The sequence below is a fragment of the Carassius carassius genome, chromosome 43, assembly GCF_963082965.1.
Source record: "Carassius carassius chromosome 43, fCarCar2.1, whole genome shotgun sequence".
In the NCBI taxonomy this organism is placed as follows: Eukaryota; Metazoa; Chordata; class Actinopteri; order Cypriniformes; family Cyprinidae; genus Carassius; species Carassius carassius.
Genome location: NC_081797.1, coordinates 1,250,001 through 1,272,234, shown reverse-complemented (window position 1 = coordinate 1,272,234; position 22,234 = coordinate 1,250,001). Strand labels below are relative to the sequence as shown.

The following is a 22,234-nucleotide window of genomic DNA, read 5'->3' as shown; positions in this document are numbered from 1 at the left end:
CTGATCCTCAGGATCTTTTGAGGAGCGTTTGTTTCCAGAAGCTTTCCTTTCACTGTTCCTCAGCGGAGGAATGATCTTCACAAGCCTCCAGAACATCTCACATCTTCTGAGGAGCCTTGATTTCTTCAGCTCTCAATCACTGCGTTGGATTGCATTGCATTATTGTTATGTGCTGTGTGTGTGTTTTTCTTCCCTCCCTCTACGTGTGTGTTTATATATATATATATATACAATAATTATACACAGACATTTATTACGTAAATACTTATTTTGGATGTGATTAATCATGATTAATAATTTGACAGCACAAACATATACACATATACATACTATTAAACAATTATAATTAATAATATTAAAGTATTAAATTAAATCAGTAAAATACTTAAAAATTATATTTATTCAGAAATACAATAAATATATAAATAAATGATTTATATTTACCAAAGCTAAATTCTACAGCTTTAATATATACAATATTTGTCATAATTTAAAATATTAATAATTATATATATATATATATATATATACACACACACACACGCACACGCACACGCACACACACACACACACACACACACACACACACACACACACACACACAGACACATTCATATACACGTACATACAGATACATCCGATATATAAACATATTGTGAGTAAATTGTGAGTTGAGTCTGAGCAGTACTTGTATGACCCTCAAATGTTCCAAATTAGTAACTCGTGAAGCTGTATTCTAGTTAGAATGCTGCCTCAGGAAACAGCTGCCTATGTAGGGAGTAGACAGCAAGGCAGCTCACTAGGTTTTGGAAGAGAGAGCATCTGTCCTGTGAAGGCTTGCAGATTTAGCATTCCACTCATGAAAACCCAGATTATGCAGCTTTGGATCAAATCGTTTATGATCTGGTAAGAAAATATTGCTAAAAGTTGCTCAGAGACATTTCAAGTCACTTCAACCTCATGGAAAGGTCTAGAATAGAATAATGTCCATCTGCACTCTTTATATCTTTGTTCATCAAAGCTATGATGATTTAATAAAACAACAAAGCTTTCTCGCACTCACAAATGTATCAAACTAGTCTTTGATCAGTTCAACCTGCGCTCACAAACATTCGTTCTTATGGGCAGGACTGCAATGCTGACCGCGTTTAACCTTGAGAAGATGTATGGCGACACGATTGCTCAACATTCAATCTCACTGAAAAATGGTGCAGCCATTCTCCAAACAGTGGAGTGTAATGTGAAAGCATCGGCTGTGTGCAGAGCTCAACATTAGATGGTGAATCGAACCGTAAGTGAGGCATCCATCTTACCGCGTACAATTGAAGCGGCGCCACGGTTGACTGTCTGCACATGTGCTGATCTGAGATCAGACGTCATCAGATAATGTAAAGCAGATTCTCGGGTCAGTGCTTAAACGCACTTAAAGCTTATAGGATTCATGCACGGCTGGTCAAATCATTCCTTCAGTAGAGAATAAAGAGCTATTCTTATGCAGAACTGCAGTTCAATGACATTGAGTAAATTCATACAGAAATGATAAATATCTCTCTGTTGCATTGCTGCATGGAACAACAAACAGAACAATCAATGCAGTCTGATTCAGTTATGATTCTTTAAACTGGTACTTTTTGATTGATCTATTTCTAAAGTCCCTACAGTAAATGTAGCCTGTTTTACAAACAAATACATCTCATTAGCTGGTTCGTTTAACTGAATCACTCAGAAAGAGTCAGACTGAAACACACTCAAAAGATTTGAATCCCTGAATCATCTGTTTAAACCAATCAGCAGTTCTGGATGCTACTAAACCATACAATGACGAAATAAAAAATCTTCTGTTGTATTTCTTTTAAATACATTTATTGTATTTCTTTTTCTGTTCTGATTCTTTTAACAGGTTTGTTTTAATGAATCTTTTGAAAGTCTTGAACTCTGTGGTTAACATGTAGTCTGAATTACGAACACATTTATCTCATGAGCTGGTTCGTTTAACTGAATCGCTCAAAAAGAACCATGAATCAAATTCAAACACGCTCAAAAGATTTGAATTCCTGAATCATCTGTTTGAATCAATCAGTGGTTCTGGACTCATTTGCTAAACCAAGCATTTCTGCACATGACAACAAACATAAAGAACAATCAATGTAGTCTGATTCAGTAATGATTCTTTCAACTGGTTCGTTTTAATGAATCTTTCAAAAATACTTACAAATCAATCTTGAACTCTATGATTATTATGTAGTCTGATTTACGAACAAATGCATCTCATGAGCTGGTTTGATAAAAAAGAATCATAAATCAGATGCACTCAAAAGATTTTAATCCCTGAGTCATCCATTCGAATCAATCCATTTACTGAACCATACAACTGCATTAAATTATCATCTTTCTGTTGCATTTCTTCACACAACAATCCCACAGAACGATCAGTGTAGTCTGATTCAGTTCTTTTAGTTGGTTCTGTTTAACGAATCACCCAAAAAAACTGAATGAATTCAACTCATGAGTTGGTTCGTTCGACTGAATCACTTAAAAAGCATCATGATTCAGTCGCATAAACACTCAAAGATTTGAACCTCCAGTCATCCATTCGAATCAATCAGCGGTTCTGGACTCATTTACTATCATCTATTAGTAACGACTTATTACTGAGACTGACTGAGAAGAATAAAAGTATCATTAATGGAATTGAAGAGTCAGAAATGATTAAACTCCTTACAATGGCCATGCCTAATCAGAATAACTGAGAGGAGGGAATGAAATTTTGTAATTAAAGACATGATATCTCTTACCCCATCTGTCCGCTCATGAGCAGAATGAGGTTATAGATGTGAGAGAAGATGAAGAGCGAGAGAATGGTGCTGAAAAACATGGTCATCCAAGAGCCGTGGTCCTCACGAAACATCTTCAGACGCAGGAGACGACCTGACACACCAAAGAGAAACCACTTTAACATTTCAACTAATAAGAGGAATGCTTCACACATAACAAGATCGTGATGATGTGTGTGAACACTACAATTACATTACTTATACATTATTATGTTTATGAATGAGCTTTTATTTCGATAATTTCTATGCACTTAAAATTTTTGTTAGTTTTTGTTCTTTTAAAACATTTCTTTCTTTCTTTTTTAATAATATTTGTATAAACTTCAACACATTGCAACACAAATATAATCATACATTGCCCAAAACACTGTAAAGGCAGGAAAAATGAATAACAACAGCAACATGTAATGATAACACACAATAAATAAATAAATATACACTGAAAATAATGATAATAATTTTTTTATAGGTAAGTGGTTGTAAACTATTTTAACTAATATATATATATATATATTTGTAGTTTGTCAACTAAATTTGTTTATTTAAATGTAGCTAAAATAAATCGATTGCAACCACTTACTTTTAAAAATGTAGTAAATTCAATGGATCAGGGCTGCATGATAAAGGTTAAACTAATAATAAAGATTATTTTGCCCCAAAAAAATCTAATCATGATTATTAATCACTATGATTGAATATCTTATAGATTTATTGCACTTCCACAACAAATTACAAAAACACCAGTCAGGGCTTTTATTGTAAATTAACAACTAAAATACAAAATACAGGCAAACTAAAACGGTAACTAAAATTAAAATGATTTTAAAATATTTTTGTTAAAAAATATATATATATTTTTATATTTTTTGTGACTTGATGCACAAAAAAAAAAGCTAACTAAAGCTGGAATTAATATTAATAAATACACAACACTGACATTTCCTCTCAAAAAGATGAAAGTGAAATATTGAATGTTTTTTCTATTAAAGCAACAAAAATGTGCATGCATTCAAAACACACAGTCAATAGATTCAGGTATGGATATGTTGCAAATATCACAGATGATGCATTAATGTATGTATAAATAAATAAATAAAAACTATGAGAAAATAGAAGAATACAGAGAATTTAAATGCCGTTTATTTTGTGTTAGCTTCATGACTTTTACCAAAAATGTTCCTGATAGTTTTAGTTAACAACAGTAACCCTGCAGAAACACATTTTCTGTCCGTATCAGAAAAGCCTTCAGTGATGCAGACATGATAATTAGACCCTGGAAAGCTCTGTTCAACTAATCATCTCTGCAACCTGTAATTTCTGCTGATTGAACCGTCTGTCCACACGGCGAGCGCCAGCCAGGTTTTGCCTCTCAGACCCAATGAACCCGTCAAAAGCGTGCACTTTTGTATTTTCCTCAACAGCAATCGATCCTCAGAACTGCTGTTTTGGTTTCATGAAGAGGCCTACATCATTACAGCGGCGTTATTCATGACCTGCGAGGAGATTTCCATTCTTTCCCTTCACCTGACAGTAGGGAACATCTTTCTTTGTCTCTGGCTCTCTTTCAGAGCGTGAGATTGATTCAGATGTCGGGGAAGCCGCTCTGAATGCTTAATCGCGCCCTTCAGCGTCTGTCACGGAGGTGATCTGGGTCCTGCGAGTGGAGAGGAAGGTTTCACGGCTTTAAAGTGATTAAAGACGACTAAAGTTAAAGACGGTGTCGGTAGCACTTACACGGACCGAGTCTGATCATTACACACTCGTCGAGTATTTTAACTATGATAAAGGCCTGAAACCTATAGTCAGCTGCATGGGTGTGTGCACCCTACATAGGGAGCATCTTAAATGGGATTTAAAAAAATAAAACTGGTTTTCTGACCCAACTGAAAGATATTGTTTCTTGTTTAAAAGAATTTATGTCATGTTCGTCAATGAAATATCAGAATATTCTCCAAGCATGCTTTAATCGAGATATATTTTTAAGGAGAAAAATTACTATAGCATAAAAGATCAAAATTAAGTGATTTTTTTAATCTCCAAATGGAAGTGGAAATGGAAATACTCCACTGGAAGTAAACACCCACTACATTTTTCTCAGTATTTGTGTCTTGCTTTCCAGTAAAACACATAAACATACTTAAATCAGATACATTTACTTGAGCAAAATTCATAAGATATAAAAATCATATAAATATATATTTTTTTTACATTAAGTAACTTTATGCTTAAATCAAGAACAAATATCACATATCTCAAAAAAATTAAATTGTTTTCTTTTTTTGAGATGTTTTTTTTTCTGACCCCGTTGGTAGATATTTGTTATTGTTTTAAGTATAAACTCACATTATTTATTTAGATATTTATGTATTCATTAGTATATTGTCTTGTTTTTTATAAAACATTTAATATAATATTTAAACAACATCCTTACATCAAGATATATTTATTTCAGTAGCAAGATTACTCAAGATATAAAGCTTTGTTTTCTTAACAACAAAATTAATGTTTTCCCATTGAATAAAGTATATTTTCCATTCCCAATACAGATATTTTTGCTTGTTTTATGAAAAAAAAAATGCATCAAAAATAAGACTTAATATCTTAGATTTCCAGAAAATGTATCATGATTTAAGAATGTTCAGATATTTGTAAACAAAAACAATGTGGAAGAAAATAATTTTGCAGCGTTATCTAAGCATATTGAGATGATGACAACACAATACTCTAATAAACATAAAAGATACACAAATAATAAACATATATTATTGAAATCTATCATCTTAATGCAATGCATCATCTTTGTAATTTCAACACATGCTTTTTGTTTCTCTGCCCTGTTACAGTATGTTTCATAATACACCGAACCGGTTGAGATCAGGGATGTTTTGAATCCTTAATCATTCACCACACATAATCTTCACATCTGCGTTCCCATTTCTTCGTTCTCAGAAATGAAGTTTGTCTGTCTTTTAGATGCTTCAATCGTTTCCGGAAAGATACAGTTCGTTCAGTTATCAGCGAATCATCAGGAAAACTCTCTCAAAGTGAATTATTTATTCGCAAAGCTTTCTTAAAGTTGCATCATGTCTCGGCCAGACAGAAAAATCTCATTTGTGAGTGAGTAAAAAAAGTAGTTCTGCTAAATGAAAATATCCAAGTCTCTCTCTCTCACACACACACACTGAGAGAGAGAGAGAGAGTTTTAGCACCTCACAGTTTGTTTTTCTAGCACTAGTGTGTTTGTTTAGCAGCTGATGGTTAATTTTTCAGCTCTTTACAGCTTGTGAGCTTCTTTCCCAGATACTGACACTCTCCTGTCAGCGATCCGGTGCAGAGCGATTCATCTCTCATTAGATCTGCGCTCAGGGCCACAGACCGGCCTGAATCAGCAGTAATATATTACACATATTGTGGCAATGAGAGGAACGTCCTGCTCATTAGAGCTAAACATTTCCATCTGTCCCACTAACCCTGTCAAACTCACTTTAACTAACAGCGGCCCCAAGAACAAGTCGCCGTAATTATTCCTTTAGCAGCTTCCTCTAATTACCAATGAATGTTACCATAGTAATTCCTGGAAGAGACAGCTTTGGCATTTACATTAGCATGCACACATGCATACATTTAATGCATGGTGTAGCCTATTTTTGTCTTGTTTTCCAGCACAAATATCTAAAAACTGCAAAACGCTGCAAAAAAAATAAATAAAAAAAATCGGCATTGAAAAGCTTCATGACATTCTGCATGCAATCTTCCAATAAATATGCAAATAAATGTAACACTGCCAAATATATATATATATATATATATATAATGGCTATTGTTGTGTTGTTGTTTTTTTATTTAAATATCTAAATATTCAAGATGCAACACTGCATAAGATCCCAGGTAGTATTTATTATAAAAAAAAATAATAATAAAAAATAAAAAAGAAATAAAAAAGAAATCAGTGCCAGTGCAGTAAAAAAAAATCCTCTTTTCTTACTGCTGGTTCTCAAATAAATGTATCTACTTTTTTAGACACTTGTACTGGACAAAACATATTGAAACAAATTAAAAACTCTTTAAGAAATAATTTGCATATGCAATGGAAAATTGCACCAAAAAAAAAAAAAAAAGGCAATTTAGTGCAGTTACTCAAAACGCTTTGGTCAGGTTCTCAGGGCTGCAATGAACATGTTGCAATGGAAATGTTTATTTAAAAAACTGTTTTTTAGGCTGAATTAACTGCAGAATGCTGGAAGAAATGCATGTAAATTACAGAATAAGTTAGTGTTCATACATGGTGTGCAGCATGTAGTGTATGCAGTATGCACAGCATGTACACTGCAGAATAACAAGTGTTTATAAATGGCGTGTAAATTGTAACAAAAACAGTAGTATGTAGTGTGTAGTATGTAGTGTATGCAGTGTGTACAGAATGCAGAATGTATTCATAAATTTACATTTACAATCATATTTAGTCATTCATGGTTTTATCCAAAGCGACTTGCAAATATTGACAATAGAAGCAATCAAAATCAACAAAAGAGCAATGATATGCATGTGCTATAACAAGTCTCAGTTAGCTTAACACAGTAATTACAATTATTACAACACCATGTGACGAGTATCATTGGGTAATTTTCTTGAGTAGAATGTTGTAAGGGTCCTCTTTCTTTCTTCGATATTTCATCAATATTTCATATACTCAATTCTTTCATTTCATTGATTGTTAAGACATATATTAATTTGCTATCAGCTATGTTTGGTTCATGGGTTGTGAAAATATGATTATTAAAATTATTTTAAAACAATCACTGTACATACATGTCCATAACATAGATAACAGTTTCACCAAGAAAAATATCCTTCCCTTGAAATACCAAAAGGGTGTTTAATATTCAAGCTTGCCAACATCCATACACTTATGAAAAACATTACAGGCTATAAACTTAAACCAAGCCATTTTTGATGTGAAATGTACCCCCAGTTATAAAACAACCCATAAATATGACAGAACTGCCAATTAGTTACCAAACAGTTGTGTCGTGATATTTATATGGTGCTAAATGAGTGAACACTTTAGCATGTAGCATGCAGTTAGTAGTGTATGCAAGACAATATAGTTATTTATTGACAAATAATGGCAAAACAACGCGTACTTCTCCAAAATCCTCTTTTTCCACTTTAAACTATTGCAATGATTTAAAGTGCATTCATAAAGAGCAAACAGTACAAGCACTTTTATCACGGCAGCATCAGCTGACATCGAGGAAATGGAGATGGACTTGAGATTTCTCTGAAGATATGAGCTGCGATATGAGCGCAAACCCAGAGAGACGTTTGAAATGTGTCCAACCCGTCAGATAAACACTTCTGCTTTATAGAGACGTTCAGCACGCGCTTCTCACTGCCTTCATTTGCAATGAGACGCTCAGACTGAAATGGGAATGATGTCTGCTGGGTGAAACGGCCCTTACTGATTTTCTGAAGGGAATGTCTACATATTCGTGCCAATCAGAAACTCAGCATGACGGGTCACATCACGGACATGAACCGAGTTCAGACAGATCCAGCAACATCTCCGTCGTGATCAACCTTTGAAACAACACATTAGCCACGCGCACCCCCCGCGAGGATCCATCAGCATCATCTCACACCTCGTTTGGCCACGTTCTCAACTCAACCCTTCTGCTTAACCTCTTCAGCTTGTTAACTAACTGTCTGTCTCCGTGGAAACCGTGACGTCGAGTGATAAAACTGCTGTAAAGTGCTGACAAGATCTCGCAACCTGGGACAAACGCCGAGATGACTGATGACACACTTAATATTTTATTCCTTGACATAAGGAAAACGTGTCCTTTAGAGAAGCGTTTTATTATAATTATTTATGAGCTCATATTCTGAACGCTAATTTAAAGTGTAGTATGTAGTATGCAGTATGTGTGTGAAGTGTGCTTTCGTTAGTGTAATCTGCAGTGTTAAGTGTACAGCATGTAGAATGCAGAATAATTTGGTGTTCATAAGAATGAAGTGTGCAGTAAATAAGTGTTTATAAAGATGTATTAAAATGAAGTATGTAGTGTGCAATAAGTATTATAATACATGCAGTGTGTAGTGAGTGTCAAGTGTATTCTGCAGTGTGTAGTGTGCAGCATGTGAGTGTTAGTAATAAGTTAGTGTTCACAAATGGTTTGTAGAATGAAGTATGTAATATGCAGTTTGCAGAATATAATGTAGTGTGTAGTGTATATCATGTAGATTGTAAAATACGTTAGCCTTCATAAATGCTGTGAAGTATGTGGTATTAATCTAGTGTACAATATGTAGACTGTAAAATATGTTAGCATTCATAAATGGTGTGAAGAATGAATTGTGTACAGTGTAATCTGCAGTGTGTAGTGTACAGCATGTAGATTAAGATGTCAATGTCAGAAATGATGTGTAGTATGTAATGTGCACTATGTAGTATAGAATGTAGTGTACAGTATGTAGTGTGATTTCTTTAGTCTATAGAGTGTAATGTACAATGTGTATTGTAAAGCGTGGAGATTGGAGAATATGTAGTATTCATAAATAGTGTGTAGAATGAAGTATGTAGTGTGCAGCATGCAGAATATAATGTAGTGCGCAATATGCAATGTAGCGCATTTTCTAGTGTATAGAGTCTAATGTGCACTTCATAGTGTAAAGCATGTAGATTGCAGAAAAACGTACTCATAAATGGTGTAGAAAATATGTAGTATGCAGTGTGTTTGTTAGTGGTTTGATTATAATGTGCAATGTGTAGTGCATGTAGATCGCAAAATATGCTGCTGAATGAAGTATGTAGTATGTAGAATATAATGTATTGTGTGTTTTTATAGCCCCCCAGCTCAGCTGCCATGTGTTGGAGTTTACCCCGGTGAACGAGAGGGTCGCTTCCCTGCGCCTTCGGGTCGGGGATAGGTCTCTCACTGTCGTTTGTGCCTACGGGCCGAACGGCAGTGCAGAGTACCCGGCCTTCTTGGAGTCTCTGGGAGGGGTGCTGGAAAGTGCTCCGACTGGGGACTCCGTCGTTTTACTGGGGGATTTCAACGCCCACGTGGGCAACGACAGTGACACCTGGAGGGGCGTGATTGGGAGGAACGGCCCCCCTGATCTGAACCCGAGTGGTGTTCAGTTATTGGACTTCTGTGCTAGTTACAGCTTGTCCATAACGAACACCATGTTCAAGCATAAGGGTGTCCATCAGTACACGTGGCACCATGACACCCTAAGCCGTAGGTCGATGATCGACTTTGTGGTCGTTTCATCCGACCTCCGGCCGTATGTCTTGGACATTCGGGTGAAGAGAGGGGCGGAGCTGTCAACTGATCACCACCTGGTGGTGAGTTGGATCCGATGGCGGGGAAGGAAGCTGGACAGACTCGGCAGACCCAAACGTACTGTGAGGGTCTGCTGGGAACGTTTGGCAGAGCCTCCTGTCAGAGAGATCTTCAACTCCCACCTCCGGCAGAGCTTCGACCGGATCCCGAGGGAGGCTGGAGATATTGAGTCCGAGTGGACCATGTTCTCCACCTCCATTGTCGAAGCGGCCGCTCGGAGCTTTGGCCGTAAGGTCTCCGGTGCCTGTCGAGGCGGCAATTCCCGAACCCGGTGGTGGACACCGGAAGTAAGGGATGCCGTCAAGCTGAAGAAGGAGTCCTATTGGGCCTGGTTGGCTTGTGGGACTCCTGAGGCAGCTGATAGGTACCGGCAGGCCAAGCGGACTGCAGCCCAGGTGGTTGTGGAGGCAAAAACTCGGGCCTGGGAGGAGTTCGGTGAGGCCATGGAGAAGGACTATCGGTCGGCCTCGAAGAGATTCTGGCAAACCGTCCGGCGCCTCAGGAGAGGGAAGCAGTGCCCTACCAACGCTGTTTACAGTAGAGGTGGGGAGCTGTTGACCTCAACTGGGGATGTCGTTGGACGGTGGAAGGAATACTTGGAGGATCTCCTCAATCCCGCTGTCACGTCTTCCATTGAGGAAGCAGAGGCTGAGGGCTCAGATGTGGACTCGTCCATCACCCGAGCTGAAGTCACCGAGGTAGTCAAGAAACTCCTCGGTGGCAAGGCACCGGGGGTGGATGAGATCCGCCCTGAGTACCTCAAGTCTCTGGATGTTGTGGGGCTGTCTTGGCTGACACGCCTCTGCAGCATCGCGTGGCAGTCGGGGACGGTGCCTCTGGGATGGCAGACCGGGGTGGTGGTCCCTCTTTTTAAGAAGGGGGACCGGAGGGTGTGTTCCAACTACAGGGGGATCACACTTCTCAGCCTCCCTGGGAAAGTCTATGCCAGGGTACTGGAGAGGAGAATCCGGCCGATAGTAGAACCTCAGATTCAGGAGGAACAGTGTGGTTTTCGTCCAGGCCGTGGAACACTGGACCAGCTCTATACCCTCTACGGGGTGCTGGAGGGTTCATGGGAGTTTGCCCAACCAGTCCACATGTGCTTTGTGGATTTGGAGAAGGCATTCGACTGTGTCCCTCGCGGCGGCCTGTGGAGGGTGCTCCGGGAGTATGGGGTCCGGGGCCCTTTGCTAAGGGCTATCCGGTCCCTGTACGACCGGAGCAGGAGCTTGGTTCGTATTGCCAGCAGTAAGTCAGACTTGTTCCCGGTGCGTGTTGGACTCCGGCAGGGCTGCCCTTTGTCGCCGGTTCTGTTCATGATTTTTATGGACAGAATTTCTAGGCGCAGCCAGGGGCCGGAGGGGGTCAGGTTTGGTGACAACACGATTTCGTCTCTGCTCTTTGCGGATGATGTTGTCGTGTTGGCTTCATCAAGCCAGGACCTTCAGCATGCACTGGGATGGTTTGCAGCCGAGTGTGAAGCGGCTGGGATGAGAATCAGCACCTCCAAATCCGAGGCCATGGTCCTCAGTCGGAAAAGGGTGGCTTGCCCACTTCAGGTTGGTGGAGAGTTCCTGCCTCAAGTGGAGGAGTTTAAGTATATTGGGGTCTTGTTCACGAGTGAGGGAAGGATGGAACGGGAGATTGACAGACGGATCGGTGCAGCTTCTGCAGTAATGCGGTCGATGTACCGGTCTGTCGTGGTGAAGAAAGAGCTGAGCCGCAAGGCGAAGCTCTCGATTTACCGGTCAATCTACGTTCCTACTCTCACCTATGGTCATGAGCTTTGGGTCATGACCGAAAGGACAAGATCCCGGATACAGGCGGCCGAAATGAGCTTTCTCCGCAGGGTGGCTGGGCAATCCCTTAGAGATAGGGTGAGAAGCTCAGTCACCCGGGAGGAGCTCAGAGTAGAGCCGCTGCTCCTCCACATCGAGAGGGGTCAGCTGAGGTGGCTCGGGCATCTGTTCCGGATGCCTCCTGGACGCCTTCCCGGGAAGGTGTTCCGGGCGCGTCCCACTGGGAGGAGGGAAGACCTAGGACACGCTGGAGAGACTATGTCTCCCGGCTGGCCTGGGAACGCCTCGGTGTCCCCCCAGAAGAGCTGGAGGAAGTGTCTAGGGAGAGGGAAGTCTGGGGTTCTCTGCTTAGACTGCTGCCCCCGCGACCCGGCCCCGGATAAGCGGAAGAAGATGGATGGATGGATGGATGGATGGATGGATGGATGTGTGTATTGTGCAGTATGTAGAATATAGTGTGCAGTATTTCAAGTGTTTTCTATAGCATATAGAATGTAGATTTTAAAACATGTTAATTTGTGCAGTATGTAGCTTGTGTGTAATGTGTTTTCTATAGTGTGTAGAGCATAATGTAGATTACAGAATGAGTCATAAATGGTGTGTAGAATGATGTATGTAGTATTTAGCATGCAGTATGTAGTGCATGTAATGTGTACAGCATGTAGACTGCAGAATAAGTTAGCATTCATAAATGTGTGTAGAATAATATATGTAGCATGTAATGTGTGCCATATGTAGTGTGTACAGCATATAGATTACAGAATAAGTTAGTGTTCATAAATACTGTGCAGAATGAAGTATGTAGTGTGTAGTGTGCACTGTGCATGTGCAGTCTTTAGTGTGTAGTATGCAGTGGTTTACTGAATCACAGGTGGGTTAATTGATTAGTTCACCAGGATAAAAACAGGCTTGTATTGATGTGAGACTCTGTGTCCCTCACTGTCCATCAGCATGTATTCAACTTCAGTTCTCATTACAACATCTGAGACAATAACAGATGATTACTGAACACCTCGCACACTACTGAGGGAGGTTTCTCAGGTCATAAAGACACATATTAACAAACAATCAATCTGAGACTCAATACTACTACAGACAGAGTTCCAGGACTAAACACTGGCTGTGTTCTCAATAGCTCACTACCATCTACTCTGTAGGCCTACATGTATTCTGTACACAGTATTAGGGAACACTGAATGAGCCACTGTATGTGCAAATAAAGCTGTAAATAAAAGTGCAGCATGCAACTTATTTGATCACACCGCCAGATTAGTGGAAAATGTATGATTTTAACCCCAGCATGAGACATCAATTAAAGAATCATGACAAAAGCCAAACAGTATTGATCGTAATTACGTTCACTGTACACTGAGTTCATCTGGATTTAGTCAGATGAGGTTGATTAAGAAAGGATATGAAGTCTGACTGCTTTATGACGGTTTATGAGGTGATGAGTTTGTGCAACCGAATCATTCTCTGTGGCGCTGTGAGAATAATAAAACACAGATCAAATATCAATCAAACACCTGATGTGCATCTTCAGCTGTGGTTCATTATAATAGTGTGTTTTCAGAGCTGATGCTGATACACATCAACTGGGGGTTTAATGTGCACTTGGGAACACAACACTTTATTCACATCAGTGTTATTTCATTGAAATACTATTATAGGTTTTATTATTATTTCAAATGTATTTTTACATATATATTTCCCAGTTCCATTGTAAAGTTTTAATAATTTAGCTGTTTTTATTTGTATTTTTTTTTTTAATGTCAATACAGTTTAATTAATTTTAATAATCATTAATTATAATTTTGAAGTAAAAAAAATATCTAATGTAAAAACTGTAAATTTATGGCTTTCAGTTTTTAATGTTGTCTAAAATCTTTGTAAAACATATTTTATTGTTATTTATGTATGAGTACTTAATACATTTTTATTATTATTGTTTATTTGATTTATTTATTTATTTATTTTGTATTTTTTTATTTTTTTATTTTGAAGTCAACCAAGGGGTGGGTTCTAAATTTGCCCTGTTGCTTTTTGTTTTATACTACTGTTCCCAGAAGAACATTTCTATAAACAGTTGTTAACAAAAAAATAAATAAAATAGGGCTGCAAAACAATTAATTGCGGTTAATCAATTCAAAATAAAAGTTTATACTATATGTGTGTACAGAGTGTGTATATTTATAATGTATATTTAAATACAAACACATACATATTTACAGCATATTAAGGAAAAATATGTTAGATTTATATGTAAAATATTTCTATTTAAGTCTTTACATTCAAATACATGCAGATATTTATTTGTAAAATATATACGCATGTGTGTGTATTTATATATGCATAATAAATATAAAAGCTACACAAACACATATATTATGTAAAAAACTTTTATTTTGAATTTATTAATCACGACTAATCATTTTGCAGCTCCAAAAAAAATCTAAATAAAACATTAAATATTTTATGCCTACCTGCATGTCATGTGACCATTATTGACATTGTTAATTAATGAAATATTAAAGGCAGGGTAGGGCATTTCGAAGAGGTTAGCAATAGCAAGGTAGCTTTGAAAGCATAAGATCTCACCCTCCCTGCAAATCGCTCTCCAATGCCACGCCTCCTCCAAAACACATGACCACACACAGGCAGAGCAGAGGCTAATCAGCGGTACGATGAGAGATGAATGCAGTGCTGTCATATTACCTCATGTCTCATTCAGCGCTCAGAAAACTACAGTGCAGAGTGCATTATATATCAATAAAAACGCCTCCATTCTTACTTGCAATAGCGTAATGCAATGTGCTGTACGCAAATACATATGTTGACAGGCAGGTAGGACAGCCTATCGTAGCACTTGGATCAAGGAATCTATTTGGACAGACATTTTATGTTCCTACTAGGAAAGCTCATTTCTGCCACTGAAAAAAAAAGGTTATTGCGACTTTTTGTCTAATAATTCAGATTTCTTTTTTTCACAGAATTGCGTGATATAAACTCTCAATTGCGAGTTATAAAGTCAGTATTGCGTGATATTAACTCATAATTGTATGTTACATTACAAAGTCAGAATTGCGTGATAATAACTCTCAAATGTGAGTTATAAAGTCAGAATTACGTGATATAAACTCGCAACTGTAAGTTACAGTACAAAGTCAGAATTGCGTGAAATAAATTCGCAACTGTGAATTACAGTATAAATTCAGAATTGCGTGATATAAACTCGCAACTGTGAATTACAGTATAAAGTCAGAAATGCGTGATATAAACTTGCAACTGTGAGTTACACTATAAAGTCAGAATCGCATGAAATAATCTCGCAATTACAAGTTATAAAGTCAGAATTGCGTGATATAAACTCGCAACTGCGAGTTTCAGTATAAAGTCAGAATTGCGTGATATAAACACGCAATTGTGAATTACAGTATAAATTCAGAATTGCGTGATATAAACTCGCAACTGCGAGTTACACTATAAAGTCAGAATCACGTGAAATAAACTCGCAATTAAAAGTTATAAAGTCCGAATTGCGTGATATAAACTCGCAACTGCGAGTTTCAGTATAAAGCCAGAATTGCGTAATGTAAACTCGCAACTGCGAGTTTCAGTATAAAGTCAGAATTGCGCGATATAAACTCGCAATTGCGAGTTACAGTATAAAGTCAGAATTGCGTGATATAAACTTGCAACTGCGAGTTACTGTATAAAGTCAACTCGCAATTGCTAGTTATAAAGTCAGAATTGCGTGATATAAATTCTCAACTGTAAGTTACAGTCTAAAGTCAGAATTGTGCGATATAAACTCGCAATTGCAAGTTATAAAGTCAAATTGCGTGATATAAACTTGCACCTGCGAGTTACAGTATAAAGTAAAAATTGCGTAATATAAACTAACAACTGTGAGATACAGTATAAAGTCAGAATTGCGTGATATGAGCTTGCAACTGCGAGTCACAGTATAAAGTCAGAATTGCGTGATATAAACTCGCAACTGCGAGTAACAGTATAAAGTCAGAATTGGGTGATATAAACTCTCAATTGCAAGTTACAGTATAAAGTCAGAATTGCGTGATTTAAACTCGCAACTGCGAGTTACAGAATAAAGTCAGAATTGTGTGATATAAACTTGCAACTGCGAGTTACAGTATAAAGTCAGAATTGCGTGATATAAACTCTCAATTACAAGTTACAGTATAAAGTCAGAATTCCGTGATATAAACTTGCAACTGCAAGTTACAGTATAAAGTCAGAATTGCATGATATAAACTCTCTATTGCAAGTTACAGTATAAAGTCAGAATTGCGTGATATAAGCTCTCTATTGCGAGTTACAGTATAAAGTCAGAATTGCATGATATAAACTTGCAACTGCGAGATACAGTATAAAGTCAGAATTGCGTGATATAAACTCTCTATTGCGAGTTACAGAATAAAGTCAGAATTGCGTGATATAAACTTGCAACTGCGAGTTACAGTATAAAGTCAGAATTGCGTGATATAAACTCTCAATTGCAAGTTACAGTATAAAGTCAGAATTGCGTGATATAAACTCTCAATTGCAAGTTACAGTATAAAGTCAGAGTTGCGTGATATAAACTTGCAACTGCGAGTTACAGTATAAAGTCAGAATTGCATGACATAAACTCAAAATTACGAGTTACAGTATAAAGTCAGAATTGCGTGATATAAACTCACAACTGCGAGATAGAGTATAAAGTCAGAATTGCGTGATATAAACTCACAACTGCGAGTTACAGTATAAAGTCAGCATTGCGTGATATAAACGCAATTGCGAGTTAAAGTATAAAGTCAGAATTGCATGATATAAACTCGCAACTGCGAGTTACAGTATAAAGTCAGAATTGCGTGATATAAATTCTCAATTGCAAGTTACAGTATATAGTCAGAATTGCGTGATATAAACTCTCAATTGCGAGTTACAGTATAAAGTCAAAAAATGTGTGATATAAATTCTCAATTGCGAGTTACAGTATAAAGTCAGAATTGCGTGATATAAACTCACAACTGCGAGTTACAGTATAAAGTCAGAATTGCATGATATAAACTCTCTATTGCAAGGTACAGTATAAAGTCAGAATTGCATGATATGAACTCTCTATTGCGAGTTACAGTATAAAGTCAGAATTGCGTGATATAAACTCTCAATTGCAAGTTATAAAGTAAGAATTGTGTGATATAAACTCACAATTGCTAGTTATAAAGTCAGAATTGTGTGATATAAATTCTCAACTGTAAGTTACAGTCTAAAGTCAGAATTGTGTGATATAAACTCGCAATTGCAAGTTATAAAGTCAGATTTGCGTGATATAAACTTGCAACTGCGAGTTACATTATAAAGTAAAAATTGCGTGATATAAACTAACAACTGCGAGATACAGTATAAAGTCAGAATTGCGTGATATAAGCTTGCAACTGCGAGTCACAGTATAAAGTCAGAATTGCGTGATATAAACTCTCAATTGCAAGTTACAGTATAAAGTCAGAATTGCGTGATATAAACTCTCAATTGCAAGTTACAGTATAAAGTCAGAATTGCGTGATATAAACTTACAACTGCGAGTTAGAGTATAAAGTCAGAATTCCGTGATATAAACTCTCAATTGCAAGTTACAGTATAAAGTCAGAATTGCGTGATATAAACTCTCTATTGCGAGTTACAGAATAAAGTCAGAATTGCGTGATATAAACTTGCAACTGCGAGTTACAGAATAAAGTCAGAATTGCGTGATATAAACTTGCAACTGCGAGTTACAGTATAAAGTCAGAATTGCGTGATATAAACTCTCAATTGCAAGTTACAGTATAAAGTCAGAATTGCGTGATATAAACTCTCAATTGCAAGTTACAGTATAAAGTCAGAATTGCGTGATATAAACTTACAACTGCGAGTTAGAGTATAAAGTCAGAATTCCGTGATATAAACTCTCAATTGCAAGTTACAGTATAAAGTCAGAATTGCGTGATATAAACTCTCTATTGCGAGTTACAAAATAAAGTCAGAATTGCGTGATATAAACTTGCAACTGCGAGTTACAGTATAAAGTCAGAATTGCGTGATATAAACTCTCAATTGCAAGTTACAGTATAAAGTCAGAATTGCTTGATTTAAACTCGCAACTGCGAGTTACAAAATAAAGTCAGAATTGCGTGATATAAACTTGCAACTGCGAGTTACAGTATAAAGTCAGAATTGCGTGATATAAACTCTCAATTGCAAGTTACAGTATAAAGTCAGAATTGCGTGATATAAACTCCATTGCGAGTTACAGTATAAAGTCAGAATTGCGTGATATAAACTCACATCTGCGAGTTAGAGTATAAAGTCAAAATTCCGTGATATAAACTTGCAACTGCGAGTTACAGTATAAAGTCAGAATTGCATAATATAAACTCTCAATTGCAAGTTACAGTATAAAGTCAGAACTGCGTGATATAAACTCCATTGCGAGTTACAGTATAAAGTCAGAATTGGGTGATATAAACTCACAACTGCGAGTTAGAGTATAAAGTCAGAATTGCGTGATAAAAACTCCATTGCGAGTTACAGTATAAAGTCAGAATTCCGTGATATAAACTCACAACTGTGAGTTAGAGTATAAAGTCAGAATTGCGTGATAAAAACTCCATTGCGAGTTACAGTATAAAGTCAGAATTGCGTGATATAAACTCACAACTGCGAGTTACAAAATAAAGTCAGAATTGCGTGATATAAACTTGCAACTGCGAGTTACAGTATAAAGTCAGAATTGCGTGATATAAACTCTCAATTGCAAGTTACAGTATAAAGTCAGAATTGCGTGATATAAACTCACAACCGCGAGTTAGAGTATAAAGTCAGAATTGCGTGATAAAAACTCCATTGCGAGTTAGAGTATAAAGTCAGAATTGCGTGATATAAACTCACAACTGTGAGTTAGAGTATAAAGTCAGAATTGCGTAATATAAAATCTCATTCGCAAGTTACAGTATATAGTCATAATTGCTTGATATAAACTTGCAACTGCGTGTTACAGTATAATGTCAGAATTGCGTGATATAAACTCGCAACTGCGACTTACAGTATAAAGCTTCTATATCCTACACCTTCCACAGATAATATAAATGCAAATAAATACATTTAAACCACTGCTATCAGGATGTGAACCAGTAAAAACTGTTTTTGAAACAAATCATCTACGCAGCCTTTAACTGAAAATTTCAGGGGTACTTCAAGTAGGTATTTTATTGACAAAATATTTGGGAATGCACTACATTGCAAAAACTTAATTCTATTACTCAGTATTTTTGTCTTGTTTTTTTGATAACAATTCTTCAGTCAAAATTCATCTACTTTAGAGTAGATGAATTATATATATATATATATATATATATATATATATATATATATATATATATATATATATATATATATATATATATATATATATATATATATATATATATATAATCCTAACCTGTCCATTTGATTCTCACTAGAATAGCCTCATAAACACTCAAAAGTAGTTTCTTCCCAGCAGCACTTGAGGCATCAGAGCACATGAGTCTTGTGTCCTGACAGATGCCACCCTCTGGTGGACGCCATCACACACTGCTGGAGCAGCACAGGTTCAGTCTGAGAGACACCTCTGATGTTATAAAACAGACACACACTCACACAATGACTGATGATACGGTGTATTTCCTGAGCAGACGTTTCGGTCTGTCAATACAATTCCTCTGTACGTCAATCACCCTGAATGGCAAACTGGAAAACACCAACACAACTAGATCTACAGCACACCAGCACACCAACACATGACAGCAGTGCTAGTGAAGCGACTCAGAAACTGTAGCTCTCAAAACATTTCAACTAGTGCAACTACATACAAGCTGCTCTCAAAAGGTAAGGTAGTTTGTGACACTATAAGCTCCTAACAATGATACTGAGGATATATAGGGTTTCATTTCAGTACCTATCAAAGGATATAATGCAAAAAAACAACAACAACAACAACAAAAAACAGGTTGACAGTATTAAACCTGAACAACAGATTTACATTAAAAGCATCTAATTAAGGCAAGATAGCACAGGTGAACAGGGTGAGAAAAAAAACACTAACTATATAACCATACTTTTCTGGCTTCTAGAACTGTAAACATTTCTTGTATTAACATTTTCTGAAATGCTAAGTGTAAATGTATTAATGAAGCACAATCTAATTAAATATGCTCTAATTTTCATGCATTTCCAGAAAATAAATCTGAACATTGTAAAAAGCCTGGTTCAACATTTTCTTTCATTTTATTGATAAATTAAAGGTTTTTGCAAGAGGGGATTATTGATATCTATTTTCATCCCTCTATAAATCAGGACATTCTGTAAACAGCCAGAAAAAAAAAACACATTTTCACCATGTTTTTTAGGAATGAAATGTTGTATAAATCAGTGTGATGAATTATGAACAAACCCCTCAGTAAAGACCTACAGAATATAGAGAGGAATAAAACTGTAAGATTTGGTGTCTGTAAGTGCTGCTGAAATGGAGAAACAAACTCATTTCGAGTCTTTAAAAATATGTGTTGTAAGTGAAATCTATAGACGCAAATAGATGATGTGCAATAACTAAACCAGTTTGAATATGAACAAACCCTTCAGTAAAAAGCTACAGGATATAGACATGAATAAAATTGCTAAGTTTGGTGTAAGTGCCACTGAAGTGGAGAAACAAACTCTTTAAACAAATAGATAAAGTGTCACAAAAGAAATACTTAAATATGTATTCTGGATGTTTTCTTTCCACTAGTCTGAAAAGCCTCTCAAAAATTGACCAATGCATGAGAACACAAAGTTTTTGCCTGTAGTGTCTTGCCTTTATTAAACTACAAACATCCTAATTTACTGTATACATCTGAGTCAAAAACACAGTGATGAACAACCGCATTTAACTATTGTGTTACCAAGATGACATAAAATACAGCACAGGTACTTGATGAATCAAGTAATAACTAACTGAATCATTTAAACATTTACTGATTCATTGGGATGATGTTTTTGTGACGAAGCTGTAGTTCAGTTAGTTCATGCACAACAGATTTTCTACATCACTGAAGCAATCACATCTTTTATCTATTATCTTAATTGCATTTCATACAAATATTTTTTAAATGAAGTTAATACATTTGCTGGCTCACATTTAATAAAACGGAGGGCTCCGTTATGTAAATATGTAAATTGTATGCAAGTTTCAGTAGTGAAGTTTATTTATTTGGATGTGTTCATCTGAATTTGGCAAACTGTAGACATGCTGATGCTGTAGTTACTTTAAGAAGTTACTTTAGACTTTTTAATGCAGTGCTTTTATCCATTAGCATCACAGCTGCAGAACGAGTAAGGACTGTTTGACTAAAACATCAGTCTTGGGAAACATTTCACTCTGATTATAGGCACAGTTCATGGTTAAGGTTCAGTTTATGAAGAATTAACTGAAGGTAAAACTATTACAATTGTTTTTGAAAAAAAAAAACTACAATAAAATAATAGATAATTGCTAAAAAATAACAACAACATTCTAAACATTTTACCTAAGCAACTAAATGAAGTGAAAGTACTTCAATTAATGAAACGGAAATAAAAATACATTAAAACTAAATAGAAATATTAATACAAAAAAAACCTGACAAAAGCAAAAATTACTGAAACTTACGTATTACAAAATATAAAAATAATGGCTAATATCAAAATATCAATAAATAATAGTAAGATAAGTACGATTTAAGATATTAAGAAAAAAATACAAAAACACATGACTAAATTATTAAAACTGAAATAAAAATGCAAAAATAAAACTGCAAATATAAAATGACAGGCTAATTCAAAATATCAATAAATACTGTGCTAGCACATAATAAATAAATAATAGAGCTGCAGAAGAGATCTGAACAGTGTCTCAGAAGCTGCTCAAGACACCAAAGTCTGCAATCAGACGTCAGAGATCTCAATCTGAGCTCAAGCCATTCTCATCAAACGCTCTGAGCTGCTAGTGACTCAAAGGGTGGAAATGTTTTGTCTTTAGTCTTTCATTCTGCACGTCTGTCTTCGTCTGTGTCCAGACTGGTGTTCACTATCGCAGTGTGAGGAAACAGCAGCGCTGCAGATCGAGTCCAGAAACCAGGCATGAACACCAGAGACCTGCAGCTCTGCACCAGTTAACAGGAGAAATAATGACTGCGGCGCTTCCTCATTT

At 36.6% G+C, this 22,234-nt stretch overlaps 1 protein-coding gene across 4 annotated transcripts in view; it reads right to left on the bottom strand.

Annotated features, from left to right (window-relative positions):
• LOC132125187 (transmembrane protein 117) overlaps positions 1 to 22,234 on the bottom strand; it is a 65,337-nt gene that overhangs the window by 35,956 nt on the left and 7,147 nt on the right. For all 4 annotated transcript variants that reach the window (XR_009426863.1, XM_059536465.1, XM_059536464.1 and 1 more), the window contains exon 3: positions 2,796 to 2,928. Coding sequence is in view for 3 of the 4 variants with exons in the window: in XM_059536465.1 (XP_059392448.1) it covers positions 2,796 to 2,928 (133 nt within the window). In the remaining variant the exon portion in view is untranslated. The remainder of the gene's footprint in view (positions 1 to 2,795; positions 2,929 to 22,234) is intronic.